The sequence below is a fragment of the Tympanuchus pallidicinctus genome, unplaced genomic scaffold (genome assembly GCF_026119805.1).
Source record: "Tympanuchus pallidicinctus isolate F22 unplaced genomic scaffold, pur_lepc_1.0 scaffold1, whole genome shotgun sequence".
Classification (NCBI taxonomy): domain Eukaryota; kingdom Metazoa; phylum Chordata; class Aves; order Galliformes; family Phasianidae; genus Tympanuchus; species Tympanuchus pallidicinctus.
This window is the reverse complement of record NW_026294618.1, coordinates 63,840,536-63,866,876: the sequence shown is the minus strand read 5'-3', so window position 1 is coordinate 63,866,876 and position 26,341 is coordinate 63,840,536. Positions and strand designations below refer to the sequence as shown.

Below are 26,341 nucleotides of genomic sequence, written 5' to 3'. Positions count from 1 at the left end.
TCTGGCACAGACACCTTCACTTATTTTGCAGCTCACAGGTTCTGACTCTTGGGGAATTGTGATCCAGTGTGGCTGAAGGGATTCTCTCTCCATGTTTTTCAGTTCCATCAGAGGAACTGCATTCTTGTCTCATCTCATATAATCCCACTGGCAAGTAGCTACCACAGGTGGCATACAAAATAACTGAAGAATTAAGTTTTAAGATGATCTGATTTTGCTTGAGGTTCACATGCATTGTTTACACTAATACTTCAGTATTTTAAATATTGAAATGTATTTTTATATATGCATATGTATGTAAAGGATCTATCACAATATTGCTGTTTGCTCTTAATAAAGAATGTGAGCAGTAATGCGAGCAATGTTGTAATGTGAGCAGTAAAATTGCCAGTCTTGGTCTATTTTCCCTTTTTTCTGTTCCTTTTTTTCCCCTCATGATCAAAGTTGAGGTAAAGTGGTTTCTTTACAAAAAGCTTTACTAAACGGATCACTTATTGGATTGATTACTGTGGACAGTTGCAGTGGGTTTTGTTAAGATACCAATTTTAAATGGTTAAAGCAATAATGATGGCATCCCATTTAACATGACAGTGCAGATATTTGGCAGCTTCAGAACTGGCTTTGAGATTATTTTACAGCCATTATATTATATTTCTGTTCCTGTTTACTGAACCCATATATCTTCTTTCTAACATAAGGTAATTTGTTTCATACTTGGGTTTGTGAGAGTTTTGTACAGTCAGTTACCTTTACCTTGGCACTACACCAATTCCAGATACATCCTTCTTTTCATGTTGGCTTCTTCATGATTTATTTGTGTGCCCCTGCTAGGGGTAAAATTGTATAGCTGCTTGTTTTCTGAAATGACTTTTCTGGGCAAGGATAAACATAATGCTGTTTTTAAAATGTCTTTCTAGACACTGTAAGACCAGTGATTTAGATAGTGATGTGCCTTGACTTTGGAGTTCAGCATATCAGGACCTTGAATACACCATTTACAATTTCAAACCTTGAATGCGATTCCTGCAGTGATATTATCAAACTGAAAACAATGAAAACTTACAGTTCAGGAAAAAAGGTCTATGTAGGCATATGTACATAATAAAAATTAGGATTGCATTCAAATACAAGGATATTCTTTGGCTCTTTCCTGAATTTGGAACACTTGAAAGTCAACCAGCACCTTAACAGAAGATGCTATTTGGACTGTATGTTGAGTAAAAATAAAAACAGTCATGTGCAGGGCTTTTCCTTTCTTTCAGTCATCTATAATAATAATAAGTAAAAAGAGGATTAATACATACTGGATTAATAAGAAATACATATTTGGCTATGAACTTCCATGAAAACCACCTCACAAATTCGTGACGGTGTCAACATACTAGTGGGATCTGTGGTAATGGAGAGAAGCCAACTGCAGAGGCCTAGACCAAACCCAAACTTGGAAAGGTCACACTGGTGTGCAGAATGTAAAATGGGATTCAGATCCTCACATGCATGCACTTTCCAGTAGTGTATCTCAGAAGGATGTAGTGTAAAGAAGACTTTCAAAACTTATCTCATTTGGAGCCTGCCTCCACTTCTTCCACTTGTTTTGCCTCTGCAGCGTTTTGCAGCAGGGGTCTTCTAGCCTCTGGTTTTCCACCACTTGGCATCAAAGGGTTCATTCTTCGTTGGTTTGGAAAATGATAATCATCAGTGATAAATTATGTGCATCCCCTGAGACACAGCTGTTCATACAATGTGAAGATACAATCCACTACATTTAATAGACTGGTGCCATTTGAAGTTATTGTTTACAAGAGTACCCCTGCATATAAGAAAAATGTGTGTGAATTTTTAAATAGAAGCAAAGATTAAGTAAGCCATGTTCTATTCTCATTAATTATTATCTGCTAACCTAGCATCATTACTTTTTCATTATTAACTTTTAAAATGAGTACTATGATCTTTTAAACACAACTTCTCAAATTAATTTTTAACAAATGGAGGCTAATTGATACTGCCTGTTCTGTGAGTGCTAGTGTAAAGCACCCCTCTGAATTAACATACTTACAGATTGACCGTGAGATGAGTGATCAGATTTTCAATTAGATGTGCTGCACGTAAAGTTTACAACTGTTAAATGTTTACTGATACATGTGTTCAGATATGCATTGAGGTCTAAAGTAAAACATCAATGCTCTTTATTTTTAAAATGCATATTGTGAGTATTTTTATTATGTTACTGCTGCAGGTAACTTTGTGTTTTTGACTTACTTCAGCTTCATGTTTATGCGTGCTTTTGTTTTTTATTTAGAATGAAAAGTTAATGTTAAATATGTATGGGCTATTGTTTAACTTAACAATTAAAAGCACTGAGGAGCTAAGTGTCACAGATCACATCTTTCAATAAAGGAATTGATGGAGTTCTTCCCTTTTTAACACAAAGTCAGAAGATATTTTTTGTTTGTCATTTTCACATGTGCATATGTGTTGCCTGAAATTTTGATTGCCTTATTCCTTTGTAGTCATGAGACCCAGACAACTTGTTGGGATCATCCTAAAATGACTGACCTTTTCCAGTCGTTAGGTGAGTGCATTTCTTAATCCCTTATATGACATTCATTCCACGAGTGAAAGCTTGGATTGATCTGTTGACAACATCTGAGTTTCTATGAGCTTTATCTTATAGTATATCCCACTGTGAGGAGATGCATTTTGCACAAAACCTCCTGTCTTGCTAATGTAAGTAATTTTCTTTCTGAGAAATATTCTCTCACTCTGTTCTTTAATGCAGTTTTTTATTTCTGTTAAATTCATATGGAATTTTGCAGTGATGTGGGCTATCAGTCTGGAGTGAAGTAATTTTTGTAATATATCAGAGCATCTATGCTATCATTAAAGGCTAGACCTTATTACAATGCAGTGAATTTAACATGTCTGTAAGGATAAAATGCTTTTAAGTGTGGGGAAAAATAACCAACTACTGTACTTACCAGTTTGTAAAATAGAATTTATGGTTATCTGACTGCTTCTTTCAAAGCAATGTTAACAAAGTTGCCGCATGGAAATAATGGGTTGAGTCATTTCTCTCCATTACTGTGACCTTTGCTGCCCTTTATGTTCATAGATTGTCTAATAGAGTTTTAAGACATTTGATAAATGTGCTATATTTGAACACTTGTTTGAAATCTGCTCAACACTGCTTAATAGAATCATAGAATGGCTTGGGTTGGAAGGGACCTCAAGGATCATCAAGCTCCAACCCCCTGCTGCATGCAGGGCTGCCAACCTCCATATCTAATAATGCATGTATAAAATTCTGACATATATGTGTGTTACATCTGCCCAAGATAGTGTTTGGAATCTGGTGTGGTAATCTCAGAACACACTGGACTGTCAAAGCCATGAGGTGGATTTATTTTTGCAATAACTTGTCAATTGTTTTTGTTTGTTCTGATATATGCTATTAATTCGTTGCAGTGAAAATAAGGGATGTCAGGCTTTTTCAGTATCTAGCAGTGTGAAAAAGACTTGTGGGCTCTTTTGAAGACTGCTCACGTTTCTGTTCTGCTCTTTCAGCTGACTTGAACAATGTACGCTTCTCAGCCTACCGTACAGCCATCAAAATCCGACGACTGCAGAAAGCACTGTGCTGTGAGTTTGCCCTTTGAGAAAAACAGTTTCTGTACAATACTTCTGGAAGGGACGGTCAGCTTAAGCTTCTGACATTAACATTTAACAAGGAACCATATACATCCTTGAAAAATTGTCTACCAATGAAATGATAAGAATTCCCAATAGTGGGTATCATTGTCACAAATAAAGAAAATCAGTGACCAAAAAGAAGTGCAGAAAGCAAACTGCAGTAGTATGGGCATTGATAATATTTTAAGTGACAGGAAGATGAAGATTAATCCTCTGCCTGTTGTATACCGTTCCTGATCTCAAATGCTAAAACCCTGAAATGATTAAAGCTAATATTCTGAACCTTGACATAAAATGAGAAATTTTACAATATCTTATAGAACTAAAGTCAATTTTCTGAAGTGTTTACTACTGCATGATGTAACTTTGATAATAATCCTCTCAGAGAGAATATATTTCTGGGTGAACTCTAGATAAAGAAGAGTGTAGATCATTCTAAGTACAGAAGTATAGAGCATGGATTTATATATTGTTTATAGATAGTTGATATCACTGTACATTTTAGTCCCCCAAAAACATACTATGACAAAATAAGTGCTTTTATTGATAATAATTGTATGTGTTTTTATATCGAGGGTATGGGAAAAGGCCTTCAAGATTGGTTTTTCTGCTTATCCAGTGTACAGGGCAAACTATGTATCAATATGTACCTTTAAAAAAAAAGGGGGGGAGAGGGGAAGAAAACAAAGTAAAAATCTCCTTCTGTATGCCACTGTCAAGAAAGAAGATTGAAAAAATGGACTGCACATGATGGATGCTAATCATGCTGCCTGTTCTTGACATGCATACCGATAGTCTAGCGACTTGTATAGGACAGACTTTGCATTTGTAACATCCAGTATGCTTTGAGGAGGAGCATACTCCCTGCCCTTGCTTTTTCAAAAAATATAACAACTTCTGTAATAAATGCAATGGCTGGCTCTCCTCATTCATAGACTTCAAAAGTGAGCTACTATCAAAATGAATACTATCTCCAGTTTCAGAGGAGAGAAGTGCAAAGTGAAGAGAGAGAAAAGCAGTAAGAGCAAAAGAGAATATGCCAGTTTGGAAGAGCCAGGAGTAAAACTGTATGAATCTGCATGCTTGCTCCATTTCTCTGTGATACAATAAGAAAGACTGAGTACCTGCCTTTCTTTTGTACTACAGCCAAAAAAAACTTTATTATGTGTATATATTTGACAAAACATTGATTTTATTTGTGAGAGCACAACAATATGACTTTAAAAGAAGGATAATGTAGATTATGCACAAAGCTGAATTCTACAACAACTTTCTGTCTCTGGGGAAGGAGACAGTGATTAAGTGCCATCTAGAATTTTTGACATTTTATTGTTGGTGAATTTCTTGAAAGGTGGGGACAAATCATCTTCTGTGCCCCTGCTAGTCATTCTCTTGTCTGAGTCACTTTAGTCTTAGATTGCGTTTCCTGTAATTTTAGCTGATTTTTAAAGGTGCTTGGATGCTGAGTGCTTTAGAAAATCTTGTGAGTTAAGGCAGAGAAACTGTCAAAACAAATCACTAGAAAATGAGGTCATTGTAAATTGTAAAATATGACAAATTGCTGTCACAGCTACAGTGTCTATGCAGCTGAAAAGGCCTTTTGGTGAGAACTCCAAGGGCACAGCTGAAGCAGGTTGCTTAGTCCCACTTGCACTTAATGAATTTTGACTTTGCAGTAAGGACTGGTAATACAGAGTTAGTGCTTTACCAGCAGCTTCAAAAATAAGTCAATTAAGATCTGTGTTTCATTTCTGTCTTCGCTGTCACAAAGTTTAAAAATAAATAAATAAAAATGGTGTGGAGGAGACTCTTTTTCCCCTGCTACCCCCTTAGAAATAGGCAAATAGAATCACGTTTCATCTTGCTCTGGTTTTGGAAGGTAGATTTCTGCAGAGACTGATGTGTGTATGTACGTACCTTGCCTTTATTTTGCAGGAAGCTGAGAAAGGTTGCAGGCTGGCAAGAACAAATTCTCAATTAGTTTTTCTGTCTCAGGATATGTGTGGCAAATACACTGACAGCAGTGTCCTGCTGTAGCACAAGAATGGTGCCAGAGAGAATATCTTGTGCAGCATTTATGGAGCAGCATTGTAGCATCAGGCTCTGACAGTATTTTACTACTGTGCAGCATACTTCAGCTCATTTCCAAAAAATGATTTTGCTCCACATACTGAAGTGTAGTACTGGAAGGGGAAAAGGGAGCAAAACCTCAGTGTATATTCTGAGTGCTGTCACTGAGTTCCTTAAGGTGATACAAAACTTCAGAATACCAGTGGGAATATTAATTGTACAGAGCTAAGGGAAGATCAGTAAGGCACACTGGGCTGAAAAAGAGCTGTGTAGACTTGCCTCATCTGTCCAGGCATTTGCATTCACAGGGTCTTTCTAATACAGAAGTTTCACAGCAATGTCTACCTGTTTTCCCTGGGGTTGCAGCAGTTTTACATTTGTCACTACCAGCTGTGTATCATTAGTTGCTCCCTAGTGCATCGCACGTGCATGCTTGAACCATGCTGAATGATGTTTTCTGTTTATTGGTTTCCTTAGGGAAAACCTTCTCACTGCAGACAGAAAAGGCATGACCCTTATGTCTATTTGCTGGTTAGTAGGATCACTGGCCATTCAGGATGTTTGAGCAGGTGCAGAAGTACTACAGAAACCCACTAAGATCTGTATATAGTAGATTTCATGCCAGCAATGGCATGCGAGTCTCACATTAACTTTTCTGCATCCGTGTAAATACTGTTAATTTAAAAACTTTCAGTAACTGATTTAGAATGAGAAAATATCCTCTGTTCACTTCAAACCAATTTAGGGACTGTGCTAGTCTGTAGCCCTTACTGCTGCAGAGTGGCTGCCTGTATGCAAAGTACATTCAGGCAGGTGAACGCTGAAGTAAGTAGGGACAGTTTTCCTCTGGTTGCTCTCCATGAATGGTGTACAGATTTTGCTTAGTCTTCATTAGTACAGCAGCAGTTCCTTTAGTGAAATAAATCAGAAAATACTGAAAGCTGAAAGTCCCTTTATAGTTCCCTCTAGAACCCTTTGGCAGAAACATGAAGGTGAGATCTTAACTCCAGCAGATAAGTCCTGCAGTTATCAGGCTTCAGCCCCCTTCCTCCACACCCACAACAAATATGTGTGTGGTTTTTTTTTTTGTTTTGTTTGATAATTTAAATATGCCTCCGAGATATTTCCAGTGTATTACATAGATTATATGGAAGGTGATACTGCAGTGCACTGCCGAGTCCTTTGGCTACCTCGGGTCAAAACAGTGGCAAAACAGTGGCAAGGTGTTTTGCTGCAATTAAACATGTTTGTTAAATAATGTTTGACATTTATTTACAAGCCCAAGAAGATGACCTAAAAAAAAAAAAAAAAAAAAGGAAATGAGGAACAAACAGAAACAAACATACGTATGTCCCCAGTAAAGTCAGAGTAGAATCAATGTTAAAGTTTCTCATTTTGCAGTTCTGTTAGGAAAGGTAGATTAAGGCAATGGAATTGGAAATGTAACCTTCTTTTGGCTGATAACCTTATTTTTTTCCGCTAGATGCTCAGCAAATCTTTGACATATTGCTCATAGTGGTTAATGTTGTCTTGCTCCTGCTTTTTTTTCTGCTGTACTTATTTTCAGCCCAAGCTAGATTTACCTAATTTGCACAAACTGCCCTTCTGGGGTCCCTATTGAGCACCATTGGTACAGAGCAATTTGTAACATATCATGTTTCATTTCCTTTGAGAAATGACAATTATAGTATAAATGCATTCCTGAATCTCCAGAAACAGCTCTGCGTAAGCTCAGGACACTTCTTTTATATATACTGTAGCACGCATACTATTAAAAATATACATATATATATATCTTTTGTTTGTTTTGCTGAAGTCCTCACTTCTGTTCAAAAGTGTCACTGGAGTTTTACTACCCTTTGACGTATATTACTCTTCCTTCTTGTACACCAAATGTATTTCTTTTTTCACTTTGTTTTGCAAGAAGAATTAGAAGAGTTCATAGGCAGCTTTTTATTTGTAACATGCCAAAACAATGTTTTCACAGTCTCACATCTGTGTGAGGTTTGGTATTAAATCCACATCACCCATAAAATGTGGTTTCAACTGCTATAGAAAGTACGCTGCAACAAAGGAGTTGAAAATGGTCTTTGTGTAAGCGTAGATATTACTGTTCTGGAAAACAAAACAAACTTCACTGTCCTTCACCCTACTTTCTTTCAAGCCTTCATTTAGCTGCTGCAATTGATTTAATCAGGCCTCGATACACTCCTATTGCATTTTGGAGAACATTTTCACCTAAGAATTTGCTTTGCTTTATGTTTAATCTAAAGCGATAATCTTGAAATGTGATTCAGCTCTATGGTAAATGCAGAAAACTAAGTCTGTTGGGCTCCCAAAGCACATGCATCTGAAGTTAGGATTCTCTAATTGCACAAACTACTTCAGCGGCTTTCTGGATGTTCTGCTGAACTGTGCAATGCCATTATGGTGTTCTTGTTGATCCGTGTTTTTTTTTTAAATATATTGTACCAAAATGCTGTGAACTTCTAGCAGAGAATGTTTTTTTCTCTGTGATGTTACTAAATGAAAACTGCCTCTTATCTAATTATCTACATTGTTTGCTACAATATGCACATGAACAGTTATTTCAACGCTATGCTCAGGTGTCTGTATTCATGCCTTTTTTCTTTTCCCTGTTTCCCTGTTGTTAGTGGATCTGCTGGAACTGAACACAACAACTGAAATTTTCAGACAGCACAAGTTGAGTCAAAATGACCAGCTCATTGGTGTCCAGGATGTGATCAGCTGTCTTACTACCATCTACAGTGGACTTGAAGAGAAACACAGTGACATGGTTAATGTTCCTCTCTGTGTAGATATGTGTCTTAACTGGCTACTCAATGTGTATGATAGGTAAGTAATATGCTTCTGCTCATGGTGCTTATAGGAATTTAGTGATGTATTAACTTAGTGTGAATGAAGATAGCACATCATGTATCAAAAATGCTAGACTTGTAGGACTGTTATATGAATTTTTCAGGTGTACTTTCTGGACTAACAATTCAGCCTGAGGAAGTTCTTTTTCAAAAAGTCATACCTTTTGACAGTTTTGATACAGATATTAAAGTGCAGTAGCTTAAAATGAGAAATTGCAACAGTCCATAGTACAGACCAGTGTTCCTGTACTTCACAGATTTTTAAAATTTTATTTAGTTAATGTGGCAGGGGCCTGAAAGGGTTGTGACAGTGCATATGACTGTTTGCCAGTTATATGCTGACCACTTGTTATGTTTTAGCATTCCAGTATTTTAGTCTAATGGGACACTTAGGTTAATTAGACTCCTTGTCATTACTTCTGGAATATTGGAGAGCACATAAAATAATGACTGGGACTTCTTTGGGCAAATATTTTTATTTTGCAGATCTTTGTATTGTGGATGAATATATATTTCACTTACAGCAGTAGATGAGTGGCTTGCTTCACTTAAATATTGTTGGATATTTAGAGTAAGAGGCTTAATAAGGTCAGAGAATTTTTTCTGTAGTTACTAGGGTTTTATTTTAAAACTGTCACTCATTATTTTTTTGGTTTACCTTTGTTTCCTAACTTCAGTTAGACGTCAGTTGTTTAATCTGTTCATATTTAAAATGCATATAGTAAGCAACAAACCGTTCTCTTTCATAATGTTTCCTGTTGCTCCCACTTCCCCTTGCTGTTAACATTGAAAGCATTAGTATAGGTAATTGTTCAAACTGACGAAGGGCTTTAATATTACTTCAAACTGTGAAAAATGGAGGATGAAGGTTACCTCTTACAGCTTGTTTCCTTGCTCCCCTGTCAAATCCATTCAAGAAAAAAAGTTTTCTTTTGCTGAAAGAGAGCAGGCACCAATTTTCAACTGTTTTTTTTTTTTTAATTGGCCTTTAGGAAAGAACTAATTTGTCTCTTGGCATTTCAGTTGTTTATTGCTCTGGTGTTATACGTATACAATGTTTCAAATCATTAAACTGTCTACAAAAAGCATCTGTTAGTCGCATGCTATTAACCTGAGATTTAATTACGGATTCACAGATTGATGGCAAGTTAGGAAGTTCTTCAGACTTACCTACAGATGTCTTTGGCCCTTAAAAAGAACCAATTTATTTTTGGAAATAGTAGACAAGGCTGTTGTGTTCTGGTATTTTCTGACACATCAGGAATGATTCATCCTTCAAGCTGAGCAGAGGAGAGAAACAGATTAAATTTACTCGGTGACTTTTACTTCCTCAAGGACTCACAGGTTGTTCCAGAAAGCAACATTTGCCCTATGGACATTTCGCAAACTTAAAGCACTTTGAGTTAATTAGTCCAGATGATTTTTAAAATAAAATTAAAAATAAATATTTTGCCTTTTTCAAATGAGAGCCATGAAAGAAGGTGATTGATCGATTAAATCATGCAGGCAGGCCTGTATTTAAATCATCCAGAAGCAATAGCTGGTGGTTACTGTTCTGGACTACATACTGTCAAATTTTCTAAAATATCCAATGAAAATGGACCAATAGCTTTCAGTATGGGACAACTGAACAAACCATAAAATCAGTTATTTTAGATATTTTAAAGTCTGTCATACATTATATAAGTATATATATACTACGTGTACTACTAACTGTGGGCAATGACTCATTATTTCAATAAGAATTTCCCGTAAGGAAATTTCTATATGCGTTGTGTTTTTATTACCTATTCTTTTTCTAGTTTACCTGACAAATTAAAACATCATGTTGAGTTAATATCCCAGGTTTCTCCCAGCCTGAGTTTTTATGCTCTTGCACTGCAGCCCCTGGGGAGTGGGAGGAATGAGGAGCATAGTTTCTGTTTCAGATATCATGGACCTGTTGCATCTGTATTTCTTGTTCTCGCTGCTCGCAACTGTCACTGCCTTTCTGCATCCACAAATTCTGCTATCTACTGAAATACAATATAGGATAAAAGCACCCTCTCTATTAATGCTGTGGCTATTTTTTTGCACATACTTTTTTTTTTGTCATTTGTCTATAATGCTGTAAGGTAGTAATAGTCATTTTTTGCAGAAAAAAAGTTGTTTAATGTTCTCAGCAGCTGTTGGATCTCTGAAACAGATAAATGGTCTCTCCTTGGATGGAGAATCCAAAACATGCTACAAAGTTAATTGTACTCAACTCTCTCTTGCCTCTCTACCTATGCAGTATGGTACCCAATGATGAGTATGACCTCTTTCCTTGGCCTATGTGATTTCCCACTAAGCTAGTTTTCTCTGTGGTATTGCACCTTTCAGGCACTCTCTGTCCCACCATGCCTAGAAAATATGGGAAACTTGGGTGGTTTTTTTTGTTTTGTTTTTTCTTTTTTGATGCTACTTTCGGCAGGTTTAAAACTTGAATTAATTCTGGATTCTCTGCCAGCTCCTGACAAGCAGTAGATGAAGGTGCAACAGCGAGTTCATATCTGAGGCATACAGCCCAGGTCCTGCCAGAAACTTAACCACAGACAAACAAATACTCTAGAAAACAAGATTTTTTAAATTTCCTCCTTTCCCTAATCTCTCTAACCACTCTCTTTTCTTTCCAAAAAGAAAGAGGGAAAAAATGCAGTTTGTTTGAGGACAAAGAATGTCAGTGTCACATTAAGGCCGACAAGACCTTAGAACTGGGACAGGAGGGCTCAGATACATCTAAGGTGGTGAATGACCTTTTGTAAACATAAAAAGTGCTTGCCATTTTTACCTGAATCAGAGGTACAGATCAGAGGTCAATAATGTGCCATTTTTTATACTGCCTGTCATTAAATTGTCTGAGAATGGGCAACTTTACACCAGTTAATAGAGATATGATGGTTTGGCGTTTCCTTAACCAATATCAGAGTAAATAATATCTGAGCTGCTGAAGTGGTCTTATCAATTGACTTTGTAATGACAGGCATGCTTGTATTGCTTTGATGTGTGTCGTAATAGCATGCTGGCACTTAATTCTAACACTTGAGCCATAAATTTTGTATGAATTCAAGTTTTAAAGCTTCCTGAACCTTTCCATTGTAAGAGCTTGGTTTGAGGTTCTGTATAGATAGTTGTGGGATTCAGAGAGACCTGGACAGGCTCGAGAAGTGGGCCGATGAAAATGTCAGTATGTTCAGTGAAGGGAAATGGCAAGGGGAAGGAAAAACCTCATGACCCTGAACAGGCAGGATGTCTACTGGCTGGAAAGCAGCTTTGCAGAAAAGATCTTCAAGGTCCTGTTGGAAACCAAGTTGAATACAAACCAACAAAATGTGCTTGTGGCAAAGGCCAACAGGCTCCTGGACTGCATTAGTAATGGTGTTATCAGCAGGCGGATGATGATCCTGTCCTACTCAGCACAGGTGAGGTCATGTATGGAGAGCTCTTCTTGGCAGTACTTGGCTTCCTATTATGAGATCGGAGCATACTAGGTAGAGTCTGGTGAAAGGACCATGGAGATGATTAAGGGATAGAAATATTTGCTGGATGATGAGAGGTTGAGAGCTGCAACTGTTTAGCCTAGAAAAAAGACTAAGGGGGATCTCATCTGTGTGCACTGATACCTGATGGGAGCAGAAGAGAGGATAAAGCTGGGTCCTTCTTACTTGTGCCCCGTGACATAACAAGAGGCAGTGGGCACAAACTGAAACACAGGAAATTCCAGATAAATATGTAAGAAAAAGGTTTTTGCATTGTGAGGGTAATCACGCACAGTGGGATGGGTTGTCCAGAGACACTGTGGAGTCTCCATCCTTGAAGTTTTTCAGTACCCAACTAGACAGCACGGTCCTGGGCAACCTGCTTTAGCCGAGTCCACTCTGAGCAGAGAATTGATCTCACAGCCTCACTGATTTTGTATCTCTATAAGCTGGGCAAACTTAAAGCATTGAATAAGAAGCATCAATGCTACAAAATCTGTAGATTTAGTGTGAGGTTTTGTTGGTGGTTTTCTTGTGTGCATGCTTTCTGTGTTGTTTGCTTGTTTGTTTTATTATAGATAAAACTTCACTGCTAGAATTTAGCTATTTCCAAGAAAAAGGTTGGGGAAAAATATGTCACTCTTTAGAAAAATGTAATATTGTAGGCTTTTGAATGCCATTTACAATTTATTAAGGAAGTGGTTTTTGTGCAAAGTAGCTTTTTCAAAGTCGCTGCAACAACCTGCTGAAACCTGGAGAGCTTTGAAGCCTCCATGTGTGTGCCCTTACCTTTAAGCTGCCAAGTTCTCCTGAATTTCTTCCTTTAACAAACAATTGCACAAATACTCTAGGCAGTCCTTAATTAAATCAAACACAAGTGAATGTTCTGCTTTATTTTTCCTTGGAATACAAATTTAAAACACAGATAACCTTACTCGGGAAAGAACTGAAAGCGTTATCAGAGTTGCAAAAAGAACCATTTATGAGTTAGGCTCTGCCAGAATGATATCTTGTCTGTGATTGAAAGAGGTAATTTGAAGCTAAGCTTGAATGTATAAAATAGGTGGCACTTTTACAACATTCTGGAAAATTGGGTCCTGGTTTTCAAGCTAGGCAGTAAAAGTAATGGGCGCTTTTGATTAATTTGGCAATAATTTCTCTGTACCTCTGTTTCAACTTGTGGGATAGAGAAGATAATACCGTCTAGTCTCACAAGATTAGGTGATGGTTGTGAAGACAAATGCATTAATATTTGTAGGGTGGTTAGGTAGTGTACTGAGAAACCAGGAATAAATTAATAATCTTGTATTCAGTACAACATTTGTGAAATAAATTAGATAGCAGAACATATGTTGATTGGGGAGGATATAAAGGGATATCTAATAACCACTCCAGAAGTAATTAAAGGGTATATTCCATCACAAAAGTGATCAAACCAGTGTTTTGGATGATATTAATTTTATTATAATTTTACTTGCGGGGAAGGACTCATCTAACCTTAAACGCCGTGTGCAAATACATGCAATTTAACTGCTGTTCTCATGGTCTGTTTGCTGTGTCTCATCTAAAGACAAATTGTGCGTGTTTTCTAGTCTTTAGAAACAGAAATCATTAGATCTCTCATAGAATATGTTTCTTGCACTGATCTTGAACTTTAAAATTGTCCTTTTCCATATACACGGGTTTTATTGTTTCAGATCTGTTTGAGCAGTGTTTTTCTTGCAGGTTTAAAATCACCTGCTTTGATAGCTCTTTGTTAAGTTTGCTGAAGGTTTGCCTTGTGCTTTGGAGGTTTGTGGTTTTCTTTTCACATTGGACAAGAAGAGCCCCAGGTCATGTTCCTTAGAAAGAATAACAGCTCCACATTGTCTAATTATGCATGTCACTGACTGTGTGTTGGTGCACATGTATATCAGAACATTTTAGACAGAAGGGAAAAATGAAGTAGAAGAAATTCCCTCAACATGAAAGCTTGGTGTTAGAGCAAAGTGCTTGTTTCATGCTAGATTTCTTGCTGCGTGCTTATATGCATCTTTTCAGTACGTTTCTCATTCTAAAGTCATGTCGTGAATTTTATAGAGCTAAATTTCTGCCCTTTTGGAGCAGCATGCACTGTTTTGACGTGTAAACTATTCAGCTGAGTTTTTGTAATGAAAGCATTCTTACTGTGTTGCAAAGTGTTAATTTGTTTTGAGATGTAAAACAGAACTCACCGATGACTTTTTGTTTTGAATAGACTTAAGTTATACTGAAATGAAATTACTACATTACATTGCTCTGTTTTTATCATTTCAGTGGCCGAACTGGAAAAATTCGAGTGCAGTCCCTGAAAATTGGTTTGATGTCTCTATCTAAGGGCCTACTGGAAGAGAAGTACAGATGTAAGAATGTATTTTATAAAATGCATTTTTGTATATAATTTAAAGTCGCATATATTAATGATGCAAATTGTTGGAAAATTTGCAGTATTACATTTCTTGAACCTGCAGCAAGAGTGTTTCCTTATGACTAAGTGAAAAAGAATTGTTGTTGTCATAATCATCTGTGACATTGGAGAAAGTAGGATCTATATCCTGACTGGAAAGTATTGATGTGAGTTATGCATTGTCATATTTCACAGCATTACAATTCTTCCAAAAGCAAAGGAAAATGTAGCTGTGTAGAAGCTAGAGAAGTGGTCTATTTGACTAATTTTCTTTAACTCTTTTCTGATTTTAACAAACAAAAACAAGCAACTTTTTTTATGAGTATGAGAAAGATGTTTTGAATTCTGAAGATAATTTTCCGGTACATGTGCTTACTGCCAGAATTGTACAATGAAAATTTAAATGATATTGATTTAAATAACCTTACAAGCTTGAGAAATACTGAGTAGTTTGAAAATATTAGCTGAAAATATTTGATCAAAATAATTGCAGGAGTAGAAGAGAATCAATAAACCTTATGACAGAGCCTCATGAGAAATACAGAATGAGAGATTAAGCATTTTATTAGAGCATCATAGGTGATTGACAGTTATATATTAGGCACATAGTCTTAAAATTGCTTTTCATTGCAGTAATTCCCTTAGGCGTTTGGAGAAACCATATAAAATGGTTAGAAACAGCATTTGCCATGGGCTTTTGAAGTTCTGCATCAATTTCTGCTTTCTTTAAAAATGTTTGTAAGCCATCTTGTAATCCTGGACTCAGAATTTCAGATGCTGAAATATGCATAAGCTATTTGTACTTTTCCTCAGTGCTTATGTAGTGAGGCATATTTCAGCATCTGAAGTAGAGCCCTTACTGAGACTTTGTTTTTTGATTTCTTTGTCATTTGATGTATCAGTGAAATAGTCCATAGCTAAATGGTCTTGTGGGCATATCTTTGTTTAGCAATGACAATTCAGAAGGTAATTTGCAATTTGGTGCAAAATTGAATTTTTTTTTACAGCTTGGGAGTTAGACTGCAGTTCGCAGAATGATAGCCCTACAAAAAGATGGTTAAAAAAATAATTCCTACTGAGAATAAACTCACTTAAAACTGCTGTCAATAACCAGTTAGTATCCTTGCAGTTGCTTAATAATACAGGCCCTGACAGCAAAATAAGGAAATGACTGCAGTGGATTAGTTTTTGTGTCTTTGCTTTGTGCCTAATGGTGAAATAAAAGCAGCAGCAGATCTGCAGATTTTTTTGAAAAGACCAAGAAAATTAATGCAGAATAAGTCCCAGGAGAATTTCATGCCAAACGGTCATAACTTCAACTTGAAATACATCTGAAACTGAAATAGTAGCATAGCCTCCTAGGGCAGAGAATGAATAGTCAGTTAATGCATGCACTTTTTTTTTTTTTATCAGTATGCCTGGCTGTGATATCTTTCGTGTATTATTAGCTTTATTGTTTCTTTCTTGATTAGCCATGGAAATGGCAGAAAGGAAAATATTTCTTCAGTGTGAAAGAAATTTTGTGGAGAAAGGAATGAAATTGCAGTATATGGGTTGTTGGCATTTGGTGGGAATGCAGTCAGCATTTTGGGGTCATCACATGTGTCACAGACTGACCTCCAGTGTGACCTTTCTTGCTTTTTATCATCTACTACTCGTATACTGAGACAGATTTTCGTATATCTGGTGAGTGCTTTCAGATTCTCTTGTGAAAAATATTGATAATACTAATATTTTGAAAAAAAAATAAAGAAAAGCCACTTGAAAGAAAAACAGACCCCCAAATATGAGTCCTTTATATGAATTTCTGCCTTCTGATTTTTCCTTTCTCACACTAGTTCCTGATGTTTGCCTTTGCTTTTTGGCTGTATTTCTTCTAAGTATTTCTGAGTCTTTGGCAATCCCAGACATTGTAAGGTGTGGGCAGGCATTGTAAAGGTGTGGTTGAAGTCCTTAAGCAGGGCATGGACTACACTGACCGTGAATTAAATGTTGCTCAGGTAGAAAGCCATTTCTTCTCAGAGTGGCTGGTTGTAAAACAGGCAAGTTTCTTGTTTTTAAGCAAAGTTTTGTTTGGACCTTTCAATTGTTTGTAAATTGCTTATCCAGCTTTCCGCTCAGATGTTTTCTATCTCAGCCTGCACAGTTTCGGTTTTCAGGAATCAGCTTGAAGAAATGTAATTTCTGGGCTGCTGAGATGTTAGATTTCTGAAATAATATGATAAACAAGGAATGACAATTCCAATTTACCACTAAAGTTGACCTTCATCTTTCTCTCTTCCATTTTGGGGAAAATCAAACTTTTGCACTTCTTTTTCTACTATCAATCTTCTTTTTTTTTCTTCTATCTTTTTACCAGCCTGCATTAGTTGCATTCACTTCCATTAAAAATAGTAATTTTGTTGACCACGCATTCATTTCCAATATAGGTAGATCTTCTCAATTCAACCATTTTTAAAGGTTTTATTTTTCAAGTAAGCTTCTTTTAAATACACTGCTCTGCAGTTGACATGAGAATGAATCTTTAATTAAAAAAAAATCTCAATTACTTCCGAAAAAACATTGAAGCCTCAATTAAAGAATGCCTATTCTTGAAAATGCTTAAAGACATGCTTAGCTTCAAGCAGATGCCTGGGTGCTCCTGTGAATAAAAATGGACCTGTGAACATGATCACATTGTGGTAAACTGTTTACATCTCCAGTTATAGAGCAAATGAGTCAGGGCCCCCTTTTTATTTTTTCCATTTGAAAGGCTGATTATCTGATCTAGCTGTATCAATGTTATGCTCTATTTGGACCCCAAAACAAAGGGGCATATGTGAGCTACCTATGGAAAATGATGGCTGGCCTTACCTTGCCCTCACATAATTCCTGGTGATTTTGGGGGAAAGAGTTGGTTGACTTTCATCAATGAGCCCATCTCCCATGTCTGCCACTTCACAACTGCTTTTTGAATCTCCTTTGCTAGAATACAACTCATGGGTTTTTATAAGGATGTTGTTGGCCAGATAGTGGGAACATTTTTGCTTTCTGTGCCTTTAGTTGAACATTGTCACACTAATGGCATTGAGGATTTGCAGGGAGGAGGATACCATTCATTAACTCCTTTGGACACTGACATTCAATTATATGGCACAGATACCAGTGTTAAGTTGTTGTTGCTGTTGTTTTTTCTGGGGTATTTTGGAGGAGTTTGAGCTCTCCACTGTATTTGCTGATTTCCTCCTTACATCAGCCTAAGCTGATCACTCTCCTTCTCTATCCTGCCATGTCATTGTTCTTCTGTTTTTTGGCTTCCAATCAATTGAAACTTTAGGACTTGGGAAAGTTTCCTGCTCCTCCCATTTGCAGCAGAGAGCAAATTGCTCTTGTGGTGCCTGTTTCCACTGACACTGCCTGATTGAAAAATCAAGCAGGTATTTTTTACCTTCTCATTTTTTGAACTGGGCTCTTACGTACTTGAAAACTATTCCAGCTGCAGCTGCAAACCTACAGTAGGGCAGTGCTTGTGCTGTCAGTGCTGTTGTCCATGAGGATTGTCCTACTGCTAGGTGCTGAAGATGCTGGAACATCTGCTTGTCTAGTCAGGACAAATATAAGAAACTCTAAAAATTCATTCAGTTGTCCGGATTTCTGTTTTGTGAAAATCCTTTCTTCTGCCTCAGCTCCCTTTCCAAGAGAAAAGATATGATCCGTCTTTCTGAAATGTGCTGGCAAAGCTTGACAGTTACTCCAAATGAAGTACAAAACATTTTATGGAGCATAATAAAACAGTTTCTCTTGAATGTTTCTGAACAAAGCTTGTCTGTTTCTCAATCACAAGTGCAATCAGATTGAATTTTCAAATTTCTTGTCTTTCTATTAACATTTGTTCAGGTAGGAAATGTGAAGTAGGAGTATAGTAGCATAGTACTAGCGACTTTTTTTGGTTTTTAAACATTATTTGGAGCTTTAATCCAAGGCAGCAACTGAGTGCAAAAAGAGATTGTAAAAGCCAACTTTAACTGAAAACCAAGAATTCATGATTCTTTTGTAACTTACACCATCTGCAGAACTTTTCTAAGACTCTTTTCTAAGAACTGTGTTTAAGGTATTTCAGAAGAGATTAATCTTGTGACTAAATAAGAATCTACACAACTATAAAGTTCATAAATTGAGGATTGTTGAGTAATGTGGGTTTTTAGCTGAAATTTTTAACACTTGAAAATCTCCAGAGAGCTCTATCAGATTTATAGAGAAACTAAGAAGTATTTTCTGAGCTGTGCACAGGTCTATTAATTCAATACTTTTCTGAGACTCTTAAGTAGGTACAAGCACTGTCTTTTTTCCCAGTAAGTGTCTGTGCTGTGAGCAATTTACTTGATCCTTTCAGCCTCAAATTTTTCTGTTGCATCAGCTTCCCAGAGCCCCACTTAGGCTGCAGGGCTCATCATGTGCCTTAGGAAAAAGAATCAATAAAAAAAACGTGTGTAGAAACAGATGTGGTTTTCTAGGAGGCAAACATGATTCCTGTTGAGCACAAAAAGCTACTTCAGTTTTGTCATATCTCTGTCTTTGTCAATAGCTGGTCATGAGTAGTAGGAGCTATAATAATGTTATGTATTGGGAAGTACCTTATGTAGCTGTATGGTTCAGTTCATTTGGTCTGATTGCTCTCAGTTGTATTGTTACAGATCCAGCAAAAGTAGTCAAAGTAGTCAAGATTTAGGAGAGGGTACACTGTTGGAAACGGGCAGGCAATCATCTGTCCCTACATCTGGATTAAAGGAATGACAAAACTCAAGCTGTTGTTTTACTGAGTAAGAGGGGCGTGGATGAAAATGAAACGAACTGGTGCCTCTTGTTGGTGTTGCAGATCTCTTCAAGGAAGTGTCAGGTCCCACAGAAATGTGCGACCAGAGGCAGCTCGGCCTGCTGCTGCATGATGCCATCCAGATCCCCCGGCAGCTGGGTGAGGTGGCGGCTTTTGGTGGCAGCAACATTGAACCCAGCGTGCGCAGCTGCTTCCAGCAGGTGAGATAGCAAAATCTTCATGGGAAAAACCTGTCATGAGCTCTGTTAGATTTACCTGGTGTAAAAATAGCAGAGGGACTTAAAAACTCAACTTGCCGTTAGTTTTCTTAAAGAAACAAATATGCTCCTGCAAATAAATTATTAATATTACTGGGAAGTTATTGATAAAGATGAGCTGTGAATATTTGATTCATCATTTAGGAGACAATCAAATTATTTTCTAGCAAAAGAATGCATAAATATTGATGTTAGTGACAATATTAGCTGCTATGAGTGGTGTTAAAATTTTTGTAGCAGCCATTTTACCCTGTTTCACATCATTCAAACCTGATCTTGTAGGGACTGTGTACCCGTTGGAACAAGATGTGATCTCAACAGAACAGGAAAATGATGGCAATAGTAATTTTTGACCCTATGCAGCAGGAAATTATTTAGCATTGTTTTTCTGACATTACTGCTTGCAGTTGCATGAAATTTCAACCACAGTCATTTATATTTCGTGAGCCTTTATGCAGCAGATCAGAACATAAAATAAAGCTGTGTTACAGCCTGCTGTTCAAGTTCATACTGCATATAGTCAATTAATGAGGCTGCAAGGAGCTTCTATCTTTTAAAGAAGATGAGAAGGATGATGTCGCAATGGAACACAACCTAACTTAGGATTTGTCAGGGATGCCTAAGGCTCTGGCTGTGTGGTAGTGATAACTGTACATCCAGAGTACATTACTTCTCTGAAAGTGACTGCTTTATGCATTGTCAGAAATTATATATGGATTAAAATATATAAAATTACTGACTTGAATATCTGCAGTTTTATTGAATCCAGCAGATTAAGTGTTACAAAGAACTTGTAATAAATTTTTCTTTCATTCTTTATAAAATAGACACTTGCTTTCATCCTGTGCTGTGAAAATCCAGTTGTGCTACCTTTTTTTTTTTTTTTTTTTTTTTTTACAGCTATTTGTTTATTTAGCTTTTTAAATTCATTTCTGAACTCTGAGATGATTGAGGTTGAGAGACTGTATGTAGAAATCTTGAATAATTTGCTGGATACATATGGAAGTTGTTTTAATCAGTTAATGTTAAAATCTCTTAGGTTTTAACGTTGCTGTTTCAGACAACAAGGGATGATGATTGGCCTATCTATCATTGGCCTCAAGTGGTTCAAGTCATACTAAAATGAATTATTAACTTGTTAGTGGCAGACTGTGTAGCACAGAGGAGCAATCTTATATGTTCCTCATCTGCCCAATTTCCCACACTGTTTATCTGTGAGTGAGATACACTGGTAAGGTGATATTAATTATATAAGGTGTTTTATAGTATTTTATACTGATGATCCATTTGCATCTCTCATCTCACATGAGTGCCTCAAGTTCTCTTGTGAGGTCTCATCTAGAGTACATCCAGGCATGAGACCCCCAGCAGAAGAAAGAGGTGGAACTGTAGGAGTGGGTTCAGAGGGCCACAAAGCTGATCAGGAGGCTGGAGCACCTCTCCTTTGAGGGTAGGGGCTGAGGGAGATGTGCCTGGAGAAGAGAAGACTCCAGAGAGACCTCATTATGGCCTTCCTTTATGGCTTATAAACAGGAGAAGAACTGACTTTTTACATGGTATGATAGTGATAGGAAAACAGGGAGTGGTTTAAAACTAAAAGAGAAGATATTTAGGTTAGATGTTAGGAGAAAATTCTTTACTCAAGGGATGGTGAGACACTGAAACAGGTTGCCCAGAGCGATAGAAGAGAAGTATCCAGGGAGACCTTATTGCGACCTTCCAGTACTTGAATGGAGCATATAAACAGGAGGGGGAATGGCTGTCTGCGAGGGTAGATAGTAACAGGACAAGGGGGAATGATTTTAAACTAAGACTCAGAGGTTTAGGTTAGATATTGAGAGGAAGTTTTTCATACACAGGGCGGTGACCCACTGGAACAGGTTGTCCAAGGGGTTGTGGATGCTCCATCTCTGGGAGCATTCAAGGGCAAGCTGGATGAAGGCAGCTTGGTCTTGTGGTTGGTGACCCTGCACATAGCAGGGGGGTTGAAACTTGATGATCATTGTGGTCCTTTTCAACGCAGGCCATTCTATGATTCTGTGATTGTATTATTGCGAATGCCCCATCTATTGCGGTGATCAAGGCCAGGTTAGATGGGACCCTGGGCAACCTGATCAGGTGGGTGGCAGCCCTGCCCATTGCAGGGGATTGAAATTGGATGATCGTTAAGGTCCTTTCTAACCCAATTCATTCAATAATTCTATGATTTATAATTAGGAAAGCACAAGGTATGCAGCAGGATGTCAGAGCTGTCTCATCCTAGTGAAAACAAGTATTTTGCTAGTGGGGAAAGCACATTATTCCTTTTTTCCTCCTAGAGGCAAAAACAAAAAGGCTTGAGTTTAAGAAGCCTTGTGTTGCTTTTAATCTTGTGTTACAATTTTAAGTATAGCTTTCATTTTAAATTGTGTTCTGTTACAGTGAGCTCAGAAAGGCAATGCCTATTCTTATTGCTGATATTGCTGACAAATAGGATGAACGTAATTCCTTTATAGCTAGGTTCCTCTATCAGTTACAACTTGAATGCAAACATGTTTATTTGATCTTAAAACAGTCATGCTATCATTTTAGCTCGGCTGCATTCTTTCAATGACTGCATATAAAGTGACAGATTTATTTTTCTCTTTAAAAAAAAAACCAAACTTCTGTATTTAACATGCTAACTGGAGAGAATACCATGGGCTCAGAATACAGCTTAAATTTTTTTCACGAGTCTTATGGCAGTTACTAGACCCTTGTAGGCAGTACTATCTTTTAGCAGTCTGACATCAATGTTAAATGACAAGATTGCCATATTGGAAATGCAGAAGATTCTTCCCTTTAGTGCTCTCTCCCTTTTTTTGAGTCCTTTCAGTTCAAACATGCCTTTATCGTGGACTGCTTCATCTTTGTTACCACCTGTCTCCTCTATCCCAGATGTTTAGCCCTGTGCTTTCTAACTGTCTGTCTTGTTTTCTGTATTTGCATTAAGACTGTTTCATGTATCCTTTAACAGGTTATTTATTAATTTGACACTGAATGGATTAACATAGGGTTGTATTTTTTTTTTTATTCTAAAGAAAAATTGTTTGTTGAGGCTTTTAAAATTTTATTTCTTTTTATTTTTATTATTTTAAATTCATATATATATGTATACTTTCCACAGAACCACAATAAGCCAGAAATTACTGTAAAACAATTTATAGATTGGATGCACTTAGAGCCACAGTCTATGGTATGGCTACCAGTTCTGCACCGCGTGGCAGCTGCGGAAACAGCAAAACATCAGGCCAAGTGTAACATCTGCAAAGAATGTCCAATTGTTGGCTTCAGGTAAGAGAAGGGGAGCTTGGAGCAGAATTTCTCTGAAAATATCTACTTTCTCACATACAACAAGTTACACATTACGTATTTGCTTTTTTTACCATTTTACCCACTTAAGATAGGAGCTGCCATCCCTGGTTAGACCACAGTGTGAATCTCTGTTGAGGAGCACCTGAACCACTATGTTTCTGGCTCACCTAGTGCCACTGGTAAATACGCAGTGGTCTTGTGACTGACAGATGAGAAGAATGGGCTGTTATAATATTTTGACACTGGTGGATACAGGAGGCAGCAAATGGAAGTGTAAATGCTCTCCGTATGTTCTGTGAGCACAAGAGCAAAAGAAACTGATCAGTAAGAAAAAAAAAAAGCTCATCTATGTCTCACGTAGAGCAAGAGGTGAATTGGCTACCTGCCCCGATCTCCTCCATAAATGCTGTGGAGCAGTCAGTCATGTCAGCTAGTACTAACTCCCTTCAGCAGCAATCCTTCCTTGCTTGGCACAAACATTTATACGTTACTGTGATGAAACTTGCACAGTCTTGCACAGTTCCTATCTTGAAGCATTGAACATGGTATAAGTTTAGGCTGTTCAACGGAAGCTGTGAATTCTCAAGGGAAGAATGGCTCCAAGGATATTCTTGTTATTCTCCTGAACAGTATTTGCTTTTACTGTGAATCATGAGGCTTTGGCTGTTTGGTGCCCTTTGTGAGTACTGTTACAGCTAACATACATCTGTGTGTTGATTGCTCCAGATTATAAAAGATGCAAAATGAATTAGGGAAGCAGATCTAAATATAACTGTTCACTTTTCCACTATTGTGGTTATATAATTCAGTGTTTTATTTAGGAATGATAAATTGGTCATATCTTTAAGTGATTTTGAGGCTTTTCTTCAGATGCTGAGGCAGATGAGTCATTTTTGTTCCTTATGCTTTCTCTTTCTGCTTGCTTCTGCTAGGTTAAAGGATAGTAATGTGAATCTTTGGCCAGACTCATCGCACCTAGCTTTAGACGTGCAAACTTTAGTCAGTCTTGTAAGAGCTAGTGGTTGTCTTCTTTCACTATAAATATGGAGGTGTTAAGTACTTCCAGAAGTTATTAATCTGATCAAAGTCTTCTGCCTATCTTATGAGGAGATGAAAGATAGATGTTTCCATTTTTCTTAATTAACACTTGTCAGAGTGTAGAGAGGCTAAGCTCCAGTTTATATATCTTGTAGATGCCTAAGTTGGAGCTGATGCACCTTGTCTATATTGAAGTATCTAGTGTGGAAAGGGAGGACGGGGAGGCAGAAGAGAAGGAAAGACAAAAGAATTACTTATTTTTAACTGCCTCTAATGATACGAGAGATCTGAAAGAAAAAAAAACAACGTGTCTAGCATCTTAGCAGTAGGCAGATGCTGCAATTTAATACATGGGCTCTTGAGTAAAAACGACAAGCTTTTTTGTCAGCGTCCTTAAAAGTGAACCTTTGCATTCATAAACATTTATTGTCATGCAAAAGAAAACATGAAATTCACGGGGGGAAAAATGTGGATGGGTACTGAAAACAGCTCTCAGGAATCAATTTAATTTAAACTTAAACTATTCAGTAGCTATTCAATTTGCCTCAGCTAGCTCATTTTAGTTTCAGACAAATGATATAACCTCATCCAGTCAGAACTGCTGTACTATAAAAACAATGGTGAGTGGAGTCTGGAAATGAATCATTACATAATCCAGTTTGGGCTTAAAAATAAATAAAAAGCTATCATTCTCCTGATGGCTATATTTAGTAAAAAGGATATTGTATGCATTTTCTGCTTTGTTGCTTTGTTTATGCATATAGATGCTCCAAAGGAAAACCTGAATAAATAAATCAACTTAATGTTGATTTTAGGAAGCTCTAATCGCTTTCTTTAATGTCCCCACAGGTACCGGAGCTTAAAACATTTCAATTATGATGTCTGTCAGAGCTGCTTCTTTTCTGGCCGTACAGCTAAGGGGCATAAGTTGCATTACCCAATGGTGGAATATTGTATACCGGTGAGTACCAATTTACTGCCCATTCTTAAGGGATTGTTTTCATATTATTTGTAATCTAAATTATTTTTAACAGTCCTTTGACACCTTGATATTTGCCAGGCTTTCTTTTCCATCTGTTTTGTAGGGCCTTTCTTCTCACAGTTCTCTTTGAAAGTCATCTGGTGCTTTGCTAGTGCTGCTGATTTTTGTCAGGCACTGTGTTCAAATTCTGTAGAAACGGGGAGAATGGTTTACTCCTGGTATCCACTTCAGAAATATTCACTGAGGGAACTTCCTTTCTTTTGTAAAAATAAAACTGGAATCTTGAATATAATTGCAGTGCTTGAATGTGTGCACATGCATATGCGCTGTTTTAAGAGAACGTGTTTGAGAAAGGGACTCACTTTACTACTGCCATAACACATAATAATGTTTTATACTCATAGAAGCAGAAAATCCTGAGTTTGAAGGCCCTCAAGGATCATCTTAAAATAGTTTTAAAGATTCATGGTCTTTGCTTTTGTGTTGAAGATCTGTTGCTTGCATCATGAAGTTGGACAAATGTTGTGTTTTCTCTTGAGTAATTACTGTTTACAAAGTTGTTTAAAAATTGGTTGGTTGGCTGGAAGAAGAAAAAGAACTACTTTTGATGGTTTCTAACTGGTAACAATTTGAGAGTTTTCCCTGTGTTCGCTAACAGAAATTAATTCACAATGTAATTTTTTGCTGATGAAATATTCAAACAAGATTTTTCTAAGGAAGTTTGTAAGACATTATTTTAAGTGCAGGATTAGGCACCACTGTTGTGGTTTTTTTTTTTTTTTTAAGACTAATCTGATAGCTTTTCAGAAGAATTTTCATTCAATCATAAAATTTAATAGTATAATATGTATATAATTTAAGTAAGAGTGCTAAAAGTTCTGTATGCTTAGAGCAAACTCAGATCAGAAATGACCCATTATATGAACAGAATTAAGATATGGCTATTTAACTTACATAATCAGTACCTACATGCAGTTCATTTTAACTACTATCTGAGTTGAGTTACAATTGAAGAACTGATTTCACAAGAAGAATCTAGTGCTATTGATTACTGAATCGTAGGATCATTTTGAGTTGGAAGGGACCTTCAGAAGTCATCCAGTCCAGCTCCCATGCAAACTAGATAATGTCATTCAGAGCCTGCTCCAGATATTGCTACAAATTGATCCTCAAAGATGATAGAGCTATGAAAAAAAGTCACCTTTACTTACTTTACTTACTTTATTAGTGCTGTTTATAGCAATGTCCTGTTATTGTTGGTGTACTGATTTGTTGCTAAGCCTCTCTACAATTTGAATTCAATGCAATATAGTATTCAAGAACTTGTGAAATTGTTTGCAGCATGTTAGTAGAATAG

General features: G+C 37.0%; 1 protein-coding gene across 8 annotated transcripts in view; it reads left to right on the top strand.

Annotated features, from left to right (window-relative positions):
• The window catches only part of UTRN (utrophin), a 344,979-nt gene that overhangs the window by 285,112 nt on the left and 33,526 nt on the right, over positions 1–26,341 (top strand). For all 8 annotated transcript variants that reach the window (XM_052698789.1, XM_052698799.1, XM_052698781.1 and 5 more), the window contains 7 exons: positions 2,511–2,572; positions 3,565–3,639; positions 8,415–8,616; positions 14,432–14,517; positions 19,417–19,574; positions 22,777–22,943; positions 24,852–24,963. In XM_052698789.1, the coding sequence (XP_052554749.1) occupies positions 2,511–2,572; positions 3,565–3,639; positions 8,415–8,616; positions 14,432–14,517; positions 19,417–19,574; positions 22,777–22,943; positions 24,852–24,963 (862 nt within the window). The remainder of the gene's footprint in view (positions 1–2,510; positions 2,573–3,564; positions 3,640–8,414; positions 8,617–14,431; positions 14,518–19,416; positions 19,575–22,776; positions 22,944–24,851; positions 24,964–26,341) is intronic.